This window comes from Lepisma saccharinum, unplaced genomic scaffold, assembly GCF_977018435.1.
Source record: "Lepisma saccharinum unplaced genomic scaffold, izLepSacc3.1 HAP1_SCAFFOLD_945, whole genome shotgun sequence".
NCBI classification, from domain to species: Eukaryota; Metazoa; Arthropoda; class Insecta; order Zygentoma; family Lepismatidae; genus Lepisma; species Lepisma saccharinum.
This window is the reverse complement of record NW_028143598.1, coordinates 19933-33504: the sequence shown is the minus strand read 5'-3', so window position 1 is coordinate 33504 and position 13572 is coordinate 19933. Positions and strand designations below refer to the sequence as shown.

Sequence of the window (13572 nt, the reverse complement as noted above, 5' to 3'; positions counted from 1 at the left end):
CTCCTCTCCTAACTTGGCTCAGCTCATTGGTGTGTACCAGATAAACCCATATTTTTAGAATTTCATTACCATGGTGGACATTGTTTTTCCACCTTTCGAAACACTACAAAGCTATTCTACCAGTTTCAACACCTCCTTTAAAAATCTTGCTTAGGTTAGGTTTATTTGTGCACGAGAGAGAGCAAGAGAGGTGGGGGAGGAAGGAGGGTTATTTTCACCTGCATCTAATGTAGTAAAATATTGAACTCTGGCCCTCATAATATTTGTTACAATTGGAATTTGAATCTCCAAACATAAAAGCGAAGTATAATCCTATATTTTAATGGCCATCACAATAGCACAGTGGCTACCACTGTCACTTTGTTCTAGGTTTGATTCCTGGCGAGAGTGGACTAAAAAGTGGTACTAAACCAAAGAACTAAACTTCATTGCGCAGTAGTCCTTTAAAGGGTATAGACAGCCGGATAGGCTGTTTCATCGGGTGGCACGTGGTCAGTGCAGAGTTTCAAGACCAGAGCCCACTACTTCCTCTTTTCAAGTAGCTCCCCAATTGTCATGATGCTGGGTCAATGCTGAAATATGGAGGGAAGGGGGCACTGGGAATCAACACTCGGACCATTCGCAACAAAAGCAAGAATGCTAACCATCTCAATATTCAGAAGCACTTTACAGTTGTACAGTCATGGACACTTCTGGGTTGTAACTACCCCATTGACTTACAACAGGATAATAAGTGTTCTTGACTGTCCAATCCCACTTTGGTGCCAATAGACAGGGTACACAAACATCAAGAAATAAAGTAAGAAATGCAATATTCTTCACAAACATATATTTCACTAACATTCACTTCCTTTATATACACGCATACATCCATCGATACATACATTCATAAATATCAACACTCACAAAGACGATTTAGTTACCTCTACCACAATCTTCCAGTATCTGTAAGTTCTTCTTGTAGCAAGCAAGGCTACACAATGGAATTCCTGTCTGTGAACAACAATACCTCTTAATGTTGATACAACCTTCGACACCACACAAAACTGGTTTTGGTGCTTCCCTGAAAAAATGCAATTGCCTTGATTTAAAATTATGTATGTGTGAAAGTAGAAATCTATGAACATTGCATGTATTACATGAAATGTATTGGTTAGTTGTATTATTGATTTCTTAATGTCTATTATTTGTATCGGTAGGTTACTTCTGACTAGCAGTTCAGAGGACTATGCAAAACCTGTTCCTTCAAAAAACTACAGCCACCATTAATAATAATCAAATACATTGTTGTACATTATTTTTCTTGTTTTTGAACCTTTACTACCGTAATCGTAGGTGAGTGCAGTATTTGGGGGTACCTTAAGGGTAGTTTCAATTACCTATCTGCACAATGTTAGCCTAACTGTCGTTAACTTCATGTTATGTACATATATGATGATGATACTTTAACATTATGATCTCTGAATATTCATTATCACTTTAGCACAGGTTTTCCTAACATTGAGATGATGTTTATATTATTGAAATAATGAAAGTAAACAATTGAAAATCAATACTGATACAGAATATGCAACTGTAACAAATGTAATGCAATAAAAGATTATATCTCTACAAGCAATATCTGCTGAATTCCTCCCATTAATTAATTCTGTAGGTATAGTTTTTCCAAATTTTCTAATGCACATTACTTCATAAAATGTAATATTGTTCATGGTCACTTGATAGTTAATACCATGTGTTATATATAATTTTAAACGGTAGAGTTCCAGTCTTCAGATGCTATCAAAATCTGGAAATTTATATTATATTATATATTTTAGCCCTTGGAACCCTCCATTAAGGAAATTAATAAAGTACATTTTTTTAGTTACATTATACAACTTTATGAGACATAAGTCTTTCATAAATGAGCAATTATTTTGCAATAAAACCCATTACAATAATAGAATAATTATTACTTTAGAAAATTATTATTAGACTATTTAGATATTATTGTAAAAAAAAAGGTAAAGTGCTCCCCTGTGCTTCATTCCAATGTGAAAGAACACATAAATGGAATTATTTATTCAAAAGTGTATGGGAGCTTTCACACATAGTGACAAGCTACAACAACAGGTTGCTCCACTAAAACAAGGTAACAAAATATAAGCACATAAGGAACAGCGACACGTGCATCTTGTCCTGGCACTCTAGTATGAAAGCTTATATCTATTTCTGAGTGGCACGTGCCACTTATCACCCGTTGCCTGTCACATGTCTGTTTGGTCTGAAAGCTCCATAACCCTGCAAAAAGAGATGTACTTACACAGATTGTTGTGGTTTCATTGAGAACTCTACACCTTCTGGTAAGGAGATGCTGATGCAGTCCACTGTATTCTGATACGTGATGCGCGGGACATTCTTCTGTGGCATCTTTGGTTTGGTCGCCTTTGCTGCTTTTGATTCCTGCTTCTTCAGCAACCTGTCCATTGTCTTTTTCTGTTGATTTTGAGACGAAATAAAACAACATTTAGTGTGCAATTCACACGTTACAGTTTTAATTATAAATTCATTTTTAAAAATAAGAACATCATTTGGTGCTAATTAAGAACAATTTGGGGATGGATTGAGACCAGTTCGTTCCTCAAGCATTTATACTACTACATATATGCAAAACTCTAATATAAAAATGGCACTGGCATTGGAGAGTACTGGTGTGAAATAATAGAGCTTTGATTATTTTTGAAGCTAAAGCTTTGATTAATTTTGAAGCTAAATTATATGAGCATATTTTTATAACAACGGAAAATGTATTAATATCATGATAATACCATAAATGAATAAAGATATATTTCAGAATGAACCTTTGTTACAATGATGCTGTAAAATTGCAATGTAATATAATTTTGGTCTAACATTTAGCCATTTTTCAGTTTTCTTAAGTGTTCAAGTGGCAGTATCATCAATGTGTGTAAGCACGTGCACATGGTTATTACAATTTTACCATCTTTCAATCCCAATTTACCACTTTAGAATAAACATTTTAATATTAACAACAGAATCTGTTTAATTTTTATTGACAAAATTAAGTCTGGACTAATGGTATTGCTACAAAAAGCAAAGCGCTCCCCTGTGCTTTGCACCATGCTATGAAGGCGTATAGGGGGTCTGGAGTTTCTTCATCACGGTTGAAGGTAGGGGTGATGTGATCAGCACCACATCCCTGGCCACCTTTACCTCCCAGAGTTTCCTCCAGGAACCCACTTTATACGACACTGGGTGGGTGCCGGAGCCACTTGAACAGGTAGAAAAAAAAATCCTGGTTCTCACCTGCCAGGGTTCAAACCCTGGCCTCTTGCATGGTAGTCAGATGCCATAAAGACTGAGCTACCGTGGTTACAAAGGTAAAGGTAAAGTGCTCCCCTGTGCATAGCACCATGCCATGAAGGCGTATAGGGGGTGTGGGGGTAACGCCCCGCGCCGGGTTACAAGCTGTTATCAATTAAAATGTAAATTTAATCTTTGATACTGACCAATATTACTGCTCTCCAGCAAAAGGTACAAAACTTCATTAATTCAGCTATCTTCAGATTGATCAATATTTATCACTAATGCACAAAACACAGAAAATTATTGTTCATAATAATGCCAAACCTAGGTCTCTACTGAAATAAAAAGTAGTTTTGAAGACATTCTGATTTCTAACTAATTCAGGGATTAGGGTGCTGCAGGGAGAGCATTTTGCTCGAGCGTCAAATAGTTTGCACGGACGACACCAGATAGCATACGGAATCGAGAGCGCTCGAAGCCCAGTAGTACATGTGTAACTGTAATGTGTATGTGATAGTCAACCCTCAAATATGGGTCATGCAGTGAAAGACACAGTGAAACTGCAACTTAAGTGAACATCTCCATGTTAAAATGTAGTTTAGTCTATCTTACCAATACAGTGATATATAAAAATGAAACAGATGATTGTGGGTTGAAACAGCCAGAATGGATATTTTACACATGTGTGTCTACAAGTTTTGTCACATTAAAATTATATTCCATTGTAAACGCACAAGCATGGGAGAGACAAACGAATGCGAGTGTGCGAAAGTGGTTCCATGCAGTACTCTATCAGGCATGGTACAGTATTTATAAATAAAATATCCAAACCTTATCTTTTTCCCTTTTTTCTTCAGCCATTTGCTTTCTCTTCTGGGATTTCAGTGCTCGCTTCTGTATCATTTCCTCTGTCATCACCTTCTCTTTGTACCCTGAAATGTACCCAAAATTAAACTTTTTTACACAAGCACTTGAATTTACATTCAATTCAATGTCTGACAAATCTTTACACAATGATATTTTTAAAGCAGATATTTTATCAACTGGTTAATTGCATGATTATATCCCTATCTTTAAAACACACACCTCAAATGCTCTCATTTAGCCTGGCATCTGAATGATGTTGCTTGAAAATGAACATCAATAAATACATGCAACCCTTCACACTTGAGTGACATGACATAATGAATATGTCCCTTTGGTGTTACTCGACTAGAGTTGCAAAAAAAAAGTCGTCCTTTTGGAAGAAGAAACTGGAAATTTGGCTTTTTTGGCTTTTTACCAATTTCACTTGCAGTGTTAGTTACAACTTTAGAGGTTTGTAATGTCATATTTTGGAAATAGCTAAATAATTTTACATGGTGTATCAGCCAAAAGAGACACATTTGCCATTTCTTCTACAGGGTGTCCAAAAAGTCATGCAACTGAGACCTTGAATGTACGTAACTTTTGTACAAAAAGTTATGCAGACATGAATCTTACACTGGGTATTAACTTCGTCCAAGTGGATATTTTTCAAACATTAAACTAGAAAATCATGCTGTACATGAACGTTCAGTATGGGGGAAAACTTACTAGATTGTAAAAAAGTTTTTGTACATGAAAACAAACATGGATAAAAGACAGCTATGGAGTCACTGGCAAAACTTTTCAATGTGTATCAATGGTCTCTGTGGATATATAAAGAACTGATAAAATAATGATAAATATTTATGCATTACAAATTATTTATGGGGTTAATTATGGCATATTCATAAATTTTTTTTTTTATAATTATGAGGTGTACTGGAAACATTGGACATGTCGGAGGGCAGTTCGAGGTGTGCCCAACATCTGGCTATATTATTCAATAGTGTCCAGATGAAAGAAAAGATTTGAAATCTATCCTTATAAAAAGATAGGCAGGTAAATTTTTTGTACAAAAAATTTTAAATCTTTTTTTGTTGGGGACACCTGATAATGCCCTCAGAAAAGACCAATGTTGCCAGTACACCTCATAATTTTTTAAAACATACTTCTTTATGAATATGCCATAGTTAACCCATAAATTGTCTGCCATGTGTAAACATTTATCGTTCGTTTATTCATTCGGTAAATACCAACAGACACCATTGATACCCATCAAAAAATTGCGTATGGTGTTGCCTTCTGCAGTCAAAAACTGGATCACGGATCGCTGAACTTCCTTTGTGGCACCTGACACTGTGAATGCCACGATTCACCTCACTGACTGACTGACTGGCACCTTGGAGGCAAACTGCACATACACAACCTCCCTTCCCTACCAGTCCTGCCACCTAGTGACACGGTCCTCAGGATAGGGACAGATGAAAGGCCCAGCCATGAACCTTCGGGTTTAAGATGGCTAGAGAGTTAGTTAGTTAGTTAGTTGGGGGAAAAAGCAGAAAAAAGCCTGGATTTTCCCCAAAAAAGTCATATTTTTCCTGCCACTTCCAACTCTATACTTGACTCAAGCTGATTTTGATTTATCCAGACTGTGCATCACACAGAATTTGACTGACAGTTGAACAAAAGGTTGTTTTTTTTTTAGTCCACTTTATGCACAGATAGGCTAATCAAAACTAGCCCTACAGTTTAAAGTGAAATCAAAAAGCACTATGTGCCTCCAGCACGTATTGAACCCAGGACCCCTTGATTATAAGATGACGACATTACCACACTATGCCATCAGGAAGACACAGTTGTACAAAAGCATAATACAGATATATACTGGTACACTAATAACACTGATAAACAAGCCGTAGATATCTGACATGATGTTGACATTTTCTAATGCAGTTTTTCATGCTGATTTCAAATCTGAAAACCGTTTTGCACTATCACGTCAGGTTTTGAAGATATCAACAAAATTTTATTTGTCATGGAATACCGTTCCTCAAAAAAAAAATCGTCGTTTTTAGTTATTTTTCGTGCAACACCGAAATTTTTTTCATCGTTTGTGAACACAGTTATACTTAATGTAATACGTCGAGATATTTTCGACATCGCATTACTATACTTTCATTTGTTTTTTTTTATTTTGAGTGACAGTAGATTATGGCGTCCAGAGGTTGCATAAATTCACCAGATCTGTTTTGCTACGTGTGCAACTATCTAACAGAAATCCCATCGAAAAACTTTTACACAGTTTCTGAAGAAAGCATATGAACTATACTTTGATTCGAAGGTACGTAGTGGTAAGTCGTGGGCACCACAGTTCATATGTTTGACATGTGCACGCAACTTGCGCGGTTGGATAAGGAAGGTGAAGAAGTACTGCTGCTTCATCTGCGAGTGGGAGAGCAGAGATAGGAAGCAGCACTACATAAAGAATTGAATTTGAATGTGAATTTAAAATTTTGGGTGCGTCAGCACTAATGCTATTTTGCACCCGTCACATTATTCGGGGTCCAGCCCCTTATCGTTACAAATAACAACTCTAACGTTGCATAACTAAAAGCATAGAATATAAAATATTAAAATCTTCTGACTTTCGTTAAAAGCTGATGCTGTAAAGGAGCACTCAGCACAAATAAGGAAAAACACAGGACAACACAAACAAAATTATACTGGCCATGGGGCCAGTCGCCAGAGCCTCGTTAGTCTGCAGTCCAGGGTGTACTATGTGGAAGTGAGGTTGACTATTGGGTGCACTATGTGGAAGGAGCACCCCTGACACCCCACTACATAAAGAAGAATTGGCTGATCAGAAATAGAATGCAGCCATGAAGTAAAAACGTCTTTCGTGTGCCGTTGGTTGAGAGTGAAAAAGTTATCTTGCCACCGCTTCATTTGAAGCTGGGACTCATGAAGAATTTCGTGAAGGCACTAGATAACGACTCGGAGGCTTTTCGGTACCTGTGCAACAAGTTTCTGGAGTTGAGTTATGCGAAAGTGAAAGAAGGTGTGTTCATAGGTCCACAAATAAGGAAGATCATTGCTGACAGCCACTTCCAAGACTTAGTGGATGGCACTGAAAGAGATGCATGGGTGGCATTCAAGTCAGTTGTAGCCAATTTCCTTGGAAATTATAAATCTGCTGACTATGTGAATGTTCTGCAGAAGTGCATTAGTGCGTACAGAAGACAGCTGGGTTGCAACATGTCCCTCAAAATTCATCTCCTCAACTCACATCTTGACTTCTTCCCCGAGAACCTAGGTTCAGTCAGCGACGAACATGGTGAACATTTTCTTCAGGACATCTCGGTGATGGAATCACGCTATCAGTGTCGATGGAGTGCAGCAATGTAGGCAGACTACTGTTGGACGCTTCAGCACGACATGCCAAATGCTCAGCACAAACGCAACTCTACAGCCAAGAAATTCAAACCAAACACCTTAAATTAAGGAAGTATTTTCTATATGTATGTATTTTATATATGTATTATACCTTCAACTAGCTGTTACTATATAGTATATGTGTCATGTGATGCATTTGCATTATTTTCTTAGCTAAAGCCATGTTCAATAGTACTCTATGTAGCAAAAAGTGCTCTAGTGAAACCTATGTCTGTGAGTTGTTTGCTTTGATACAATGTTAAACATATATAAATGGTTGATGTTGTATATCTCAAGAATGGTGGGTGTTACAGACAAATGGTTTGCATATTTTGAATCAGCATGTTTCAATTGTCTTAGAACGCATGTTGGATACCAAGATATCCGCCGAAATTATTTTTTTGTTAATCAGTGTAATTATTATTACTATATTTCTTTGTAACATCCCTGGGAGTATTTCCGCAAAATCTGGCTGTCATGTTCTAACTGCAGTAAACACTTGAAATGGATCTGCAGGCATTTACCTGAAGGTAGGGCCATTAACTGTTCCCCTCCCGGGCTAGGTTCTTTCTCAGTCTTCTTCTCAAACATTGCCCTTTGCCTTGCTGTCATCAACTTTGGATCCTTCATCTTCTTCAGCTCATCATCCACCTAACACATTAGTAAAGAAAGAAAAAAAAATTACAATAGGTATTCACATCGGAAATTCAATAATGAAGTTAAGTGCTGAGATAAAGATTTGATGGAATTTTTCTATTATTCAGATAACAAACAACTTGCACTTTTAACATTGTACTAAAGGGTGCGGCAGCGTTCATAGTAGGATATTAATAGCACACCATGAGGAAGTAAATGCATTTTATTTATTAGTTATTATGTCAATTAATAGTTAAAGGTATGCCATTTGATAAAGTGTAAGTCATTGTCCAATTGGGTGGATTAATGTTTGAATATAACCCCTCTCAAATGATGCCCCCTCTGCACAATACATTCATCCAGGCGACGTTGGAAGCTTTCCATAACTCGTCGTAACATATTCCCTGGGATATTGCCGACAGCGGTTCTTATGCGGCCCTTCAACTCAGGAATGGTGGCACAACGTGTTCGGAAAACTTCTTGCTTCAGGTACCCCCAAAGGAAAAAGTAGGTACATGACAGATCGGGTGACCGTGGCGGCCAGGAGATGTCACCGAAACGGGAAATTACTCTTCCTGGGAATGTCTGTCGCAAAAAAGCCATGCAAATTCTGGTTGTATGCGAGGTTGCACCGTCTTGTTGAAACCATAATTGTTCCATATCCACATTCAACATCCCTAGTTGAGGAAGAACGAAGTCTTGCAGCATAATTAGGTAGTGTTCACTCGTGACAGTTACAGCCTGACCGATGTCATTCTCGAACAAATAAGGGCCAATAATCCCGAACGAAGCAATTCCACACCACACTGTGACACGAGAACTATGCAATGGCTTGATGTGCAGTTCATGCGGGTTTACATCACTCCAATAACGCAAATTCTGTTTATTCACTGAACCACATAACTCAAAATGAGCTTCATCTGACATCATGATGGTGTCCAACATTTCGGGATTTTGGCGAAGGAGATCACGCATCGTTAAGCAGAATGTTTCTCGTGAAACCCAATCGCGTGGCTTAATTTCCTGCACAATCTGCAGCTTATATGGGTGAAAATGGAGATCTTCATGCAATATTCCCCTGAATGAGCGATCTGACATTTGCCAATTTAGCGAATGTCGGCAAGCAGATTTTTTTGGGCTACGCAATATTGCAGCACGAACATTTTCCACGGCTTCTGGTGTCCACACAGTTCTTTCGCTTCTTCCTGGTTTACGATTACACGCAGTGGCCGTTAATCGAAATGCACTAACCCACCTCAGAATGGTCCGTCTATCTGGAACTTTCCCATGACCTCCCACGTTGAAATGTTGCCTAAATAGACGCTGGGTAGCAATTACAGTCATTATTCTTGAAATAACTTTCCACAACAAAGGCACGATGCTGTACACTCCACCGATCCATCTCACTCTAACAATCGAAATGGCACCTCATTAGTACACGAATGCTGCACGAGATGGAATGCATTCATACATTACATCATTGTACTACGCAAGCCAAAATAAGCTATGAACGCTGCCGCACCCTGTACAAGAAAAAAACTGCATTAAATATTTTAAAATCAAAATCCATTTGTCAAAAAGTGTACAGCTTGACCAATATAAGAATGGCAGAGCTGCACTAGTATTTCACTTACTTTAAGTAGATAAGACCCCCCCCCCCCATACAGTGTAAAGGGTCAAAAATAGACTTTGTCTCTTTTCTGCTCCTGCAATGATGAGGATGAATGATGATGAGATGAAATTGATAAAAGGCAGACATTCACAAAGAATTGTGGTGTGGTTTTGAGTCCACCAATTAATGTGCCAGGCCATAAGGACAGCTGCGGAGTTGTTTGCGTAGCATGCCAAGTAAAAGAGAACAGATTCAAACCTTGCATAATTTATGAATGTTTCGCTCAGTTAGTTGCTTCACCTATTTCATAAATTCACCATTCATTAATCTTCCTCAAAAACAAAATACAAATATGTTCCTGTTCCATCATATAAAAATTATACAGCATACATAACTCAAGCCAAAAAAATGTCATAACAGTCAAATTGAAACTAAGCATCAATCCATAATTAGTTGTGCAAATTACTCACTGATTTCAATTCAAAACGTATTCTAAAATACAAAAACTTTTTGTACTTACGATTTCGTGAGTATCTGGTTTTCCAATTAACGACGTTTCGAGAACAACTGTTCCCTTCTTCAGGTTCTAAGTTACATAGGCTATCCAAAATGCACCATAGCCACATCAATTCTTTTCTCCCAAAATTCCAGGAACAAGGATATAGGTTTGGTTATTCATATAGGAAAAATTGAAATCCATACTAAAACCCTTTAAAACTTCCAAGGCCTTTGTTGTTGTTATAAACATGGTATAAAACCATCTCAGCCTAAAAGAACCCCTTCCTCATTAAAAAGATAAAATGCGACCTCCTATTTTACTCCCTCGTACTGACTGTGGGATGCCTCCTCAACGAATGCAGGAAGTTGTCAGCGTGCCGCTTTCTCCTTGCTTACTTCCCCTACATTTACCCTACCCGCTTACGTCACGTCATATCGAACTTGAAGTCATGTATTTTTTGAGCCTCGCGTAATACGTCTGGGGTGATACGGAAACCTATCTTCTTATACTCCCGCTTTTCCCATTTTTTAAACATCCCTATCCATATTTCATCCACGTTTCCTTCATCCCTGTTTAATTTATTTTCCCTTCCTTTGCAAATATAGGAAGCCTCACATATGTTCCTCGTAATTAGTTTACTTTCTTCCCAAATTACCTCCCATTTTCCAATTTCATGTCCTTCCTCAATGATATGCTCTGAGTGCAGAGGCGAAGCATCCGGTCATCGGGAGATGCGGCGATGACCAGGCAAAATAATGAAAATATTGCATTTTATATATTTTAGAAAAGCAGTAAAAATAATAAGTCAGAATACTCGCATATTTGTGCAAAATGAGCCAAGCGACAGCATGAAACAGCTCAAAATATGCAAGAGATTCGCTAATATTAGCACATCGAAATGAGGCCCCAGTACTACCCCTCGTGCCGAACCCTCCCGCCAAGTTTTCTATTGAAGGCAATGGTGTTCGTCAGCCCAGCTCATCGCAGAATGGTGCGAATCTCTCTGGTCTCTGCTGATGCCGAGAACAACTGAACGCTTCCAAACAGGCAGACAGGTCCAAAGACCTGTACTTTATCCCACTCTTGAAGTTCTGGGTCATAACAGGCCCTTTTTTCAGCCCCCATCCCCATGTTTACAGCCGCAGCAGGGTTTGTTTGGAGTCATCAAGGAGGGGTGGTGAGGAACATAATTCTGCTTAGGCTCAATATTCTTTGCAAAAAAAGAAGAAAGAAAAGGCAGGAGAAGATGGTAAAATTAGGACTTCAGGAATGACTACTAAAAAGTACACATAACCCAACCCCCTCTTAGAAAATCCTGGGCACACCACTCGAATGTCTGCTATTTCCACTTGTTATGAGGAAAAGCAGACATTGAATGATATGAATATGCTTTTCATTATCAAAACAACAACTGATTGTGAACCATAAAGGTTCTTCTTACCTTTGAACGCAACAATTGAGGTGTTTGCATTTCAGTTTCCATCATATTTAATCATTCTCGTCGGATCGGATAGAATTATGTCTCTTTTGTAGTCGTAAGGTCTGTGATATGAGCTTTTACATTGAACTGGGCAGTGCCCTTGGTGTTCATCGCAGAGAAAAATTGTGCCCCCCCCCCCTCCCTCTCCGTTGAAAGAATGATCCTGATGTTTGGCAAATCTTGCGACTACTACGTAAAAATGTCACGCTTCGCCACTGTCCGAGAGCCCTGTCCTAGGAACTCCCTCCCTTATATCTTTGTCGTGCTCTCCCCACATTATGTCCGGCACGCGGACAACTTCCTGCATTCGTTGAGGAGGCATCCTAGAGCCAGTTCGAGGGAGTAAAATAGGAGGTTGTGTTTTATAATTTTATCTTTTTAATGAGGAAAGGTTCTCTTAGCCTGAGATGGTTTTATACCGTGTTTATAACAACAACAAAGGCCTTGGAAGTTTTAAATGGTTTTAGTATGGATTCCAATATTTCCTATATTAATAACCAAACCTGTTTCCTTTTTCCTGGAATTTTGGAAGAAAAGAATTGATGTGGCTATGGTGCATTTTGGATAGCTTATGTAACTTAAGAACCTGAAGAAGGGAACAGTTGTTCTCTAAACGTTGTTACTTGGAAAACCAGATACTCACGAAATCGTAAGTACAAAAAGTTTTTGTATTTTACAATACGTTTCGAAATGTAACTAACCAGTATGGTAGAGAGAGAAAGAAAGAAAGAGTATAATTGTTGATTTTGTTATTTTAAGTCCACTTTATGCATAGAAAGGCTAATCGGGACTGGACCTACATTTTAAAGTGGGATCCGAACCACTGTTTTATTTTTATTAATAAGTGAGTATGGGATATGCAATGTTTCTAATTATCAAAGTAATAGTTTTTCTTGTATGTATGCATTTCTTGCATTTTAATTTGATTAAAAAGAGAAGGGTGAATGTCTGAGAAGCTTCGTTCATTGCAGAAGAACACTGGAATAAATTAAATAATGAAAATGTTAACAGAGATCCAGTATGAAGTTTTCTTTTCCACAAATAGAGTAAGCCACCATCTTTAAAATAAATGTCTGATGAAGGGAGTGTGTGTTCTCCTGAAATGTCACAATGAAAAACTGTTTTCTTATGCTTGTAATAACCGTAAACTACAGGAAAATAATTTTTCAAAGTAAACAATGAATTATGTTTTTATGAAACTATAATCCAATATATGCTTTCATCATGGAAGAAATCTCACCTCCTCCAATTTCCCTGACTGAATTGCATCCAACCATCGTTCTTCATCACTGGATGTTCCACTGTCTTTTCCTTTTCCCTTCTTCTTATTCTTGGAAGCACTCTTAGGTGAAGTGCTATTGGGCCCCTTCTCTCCCGGTTTTGTTGGAGTTGTCTTGCCCTTTTCTGATCCATCGTTGACACTACAACAAAAGAGCATTATCATATGTAACAAATATATGCATATAGAACAACTGTGGTTGTTTTTGAAGACGTAACCTCTTTAAACCTTTAGAAAGCCAGTGCTGTGATGGAATGGTTATGATTAGATGCTGATAGTTGTCCACTGGTGGCAATATGCACTGCTTTAGAGAAATGTGAGGATGAAAATATAAACATGGAGCTCATTCTGAAATTAGACTTAGCTGCACTGCTAAAGAAAAAAGTGTGAATATTCCTTGCAGTTTTCATGTTATCAAGATCAAAGCTCCATGCTGGTCAATTTCCAGATTCCATTTTTTTTAAAATGTAAGTTGGAAA

The 13572-nt window shown here is 38.0% G+C and overlaps 1 protein-coding gene across 1 annotated transcript; it reads right to left on the bottom strand.

Moving 5' to 3' along the window:
- Nucleotides 1-824: 824 nt before the first annotated feature.
- On the bottom strand, nt 825-13142 carry LOC145983441 (INO80 complex subunit B-like). Its single transcript, XM_083116545.1, has 5 exons — nt 13055-13142; nt 8112-8238; nt 4141-4241; nt 2306-2478; nt 825-1063 (listed from the first exon to the last, which is right to left on the bottom strand). The coding sequence occupies exons 2-5, from the start codon at nt 8215-8217 to the stop codon at nt 916-918; spliced, it is 528 nt and encodes a 175-aa protein (XP_082972671.1). The 5' UTR covers nt 8218-8238; nt 13055-13142; the 3' UTR covers nt 825-915.
- Between the last annotated feature and the right edge of the window lie 430 nt (nt 13143-13572).

What these genes read in the sequence shown, in the direction of transcription:
- LOC145983441 (XM_083116545.1), bottom strand. Translation starts at nt 8,217, where the DNA reads ATGAAGGATCCAAAGTTGATGACAGCAAGGCAAAGGGCAATGTTTGAG. An exon ending in GTTAATGGCCCTACCTTCAG is followed by an intron (nt 4,242 to 8,111) that starts GTAAATGCCTGC and finishes GGTACATTTCAG; the next exon opens with GGTACAAAGAGAAGGTGATG. An exon ending in ATGAAACCACAACAATCTGT is followed by an intron (nt 1,064 to 2,305) that starts GTAAGTACATCT and finishes GCATTTTTTCAG; the next exon opens with GGAAGCACCAAAACCAGTTT.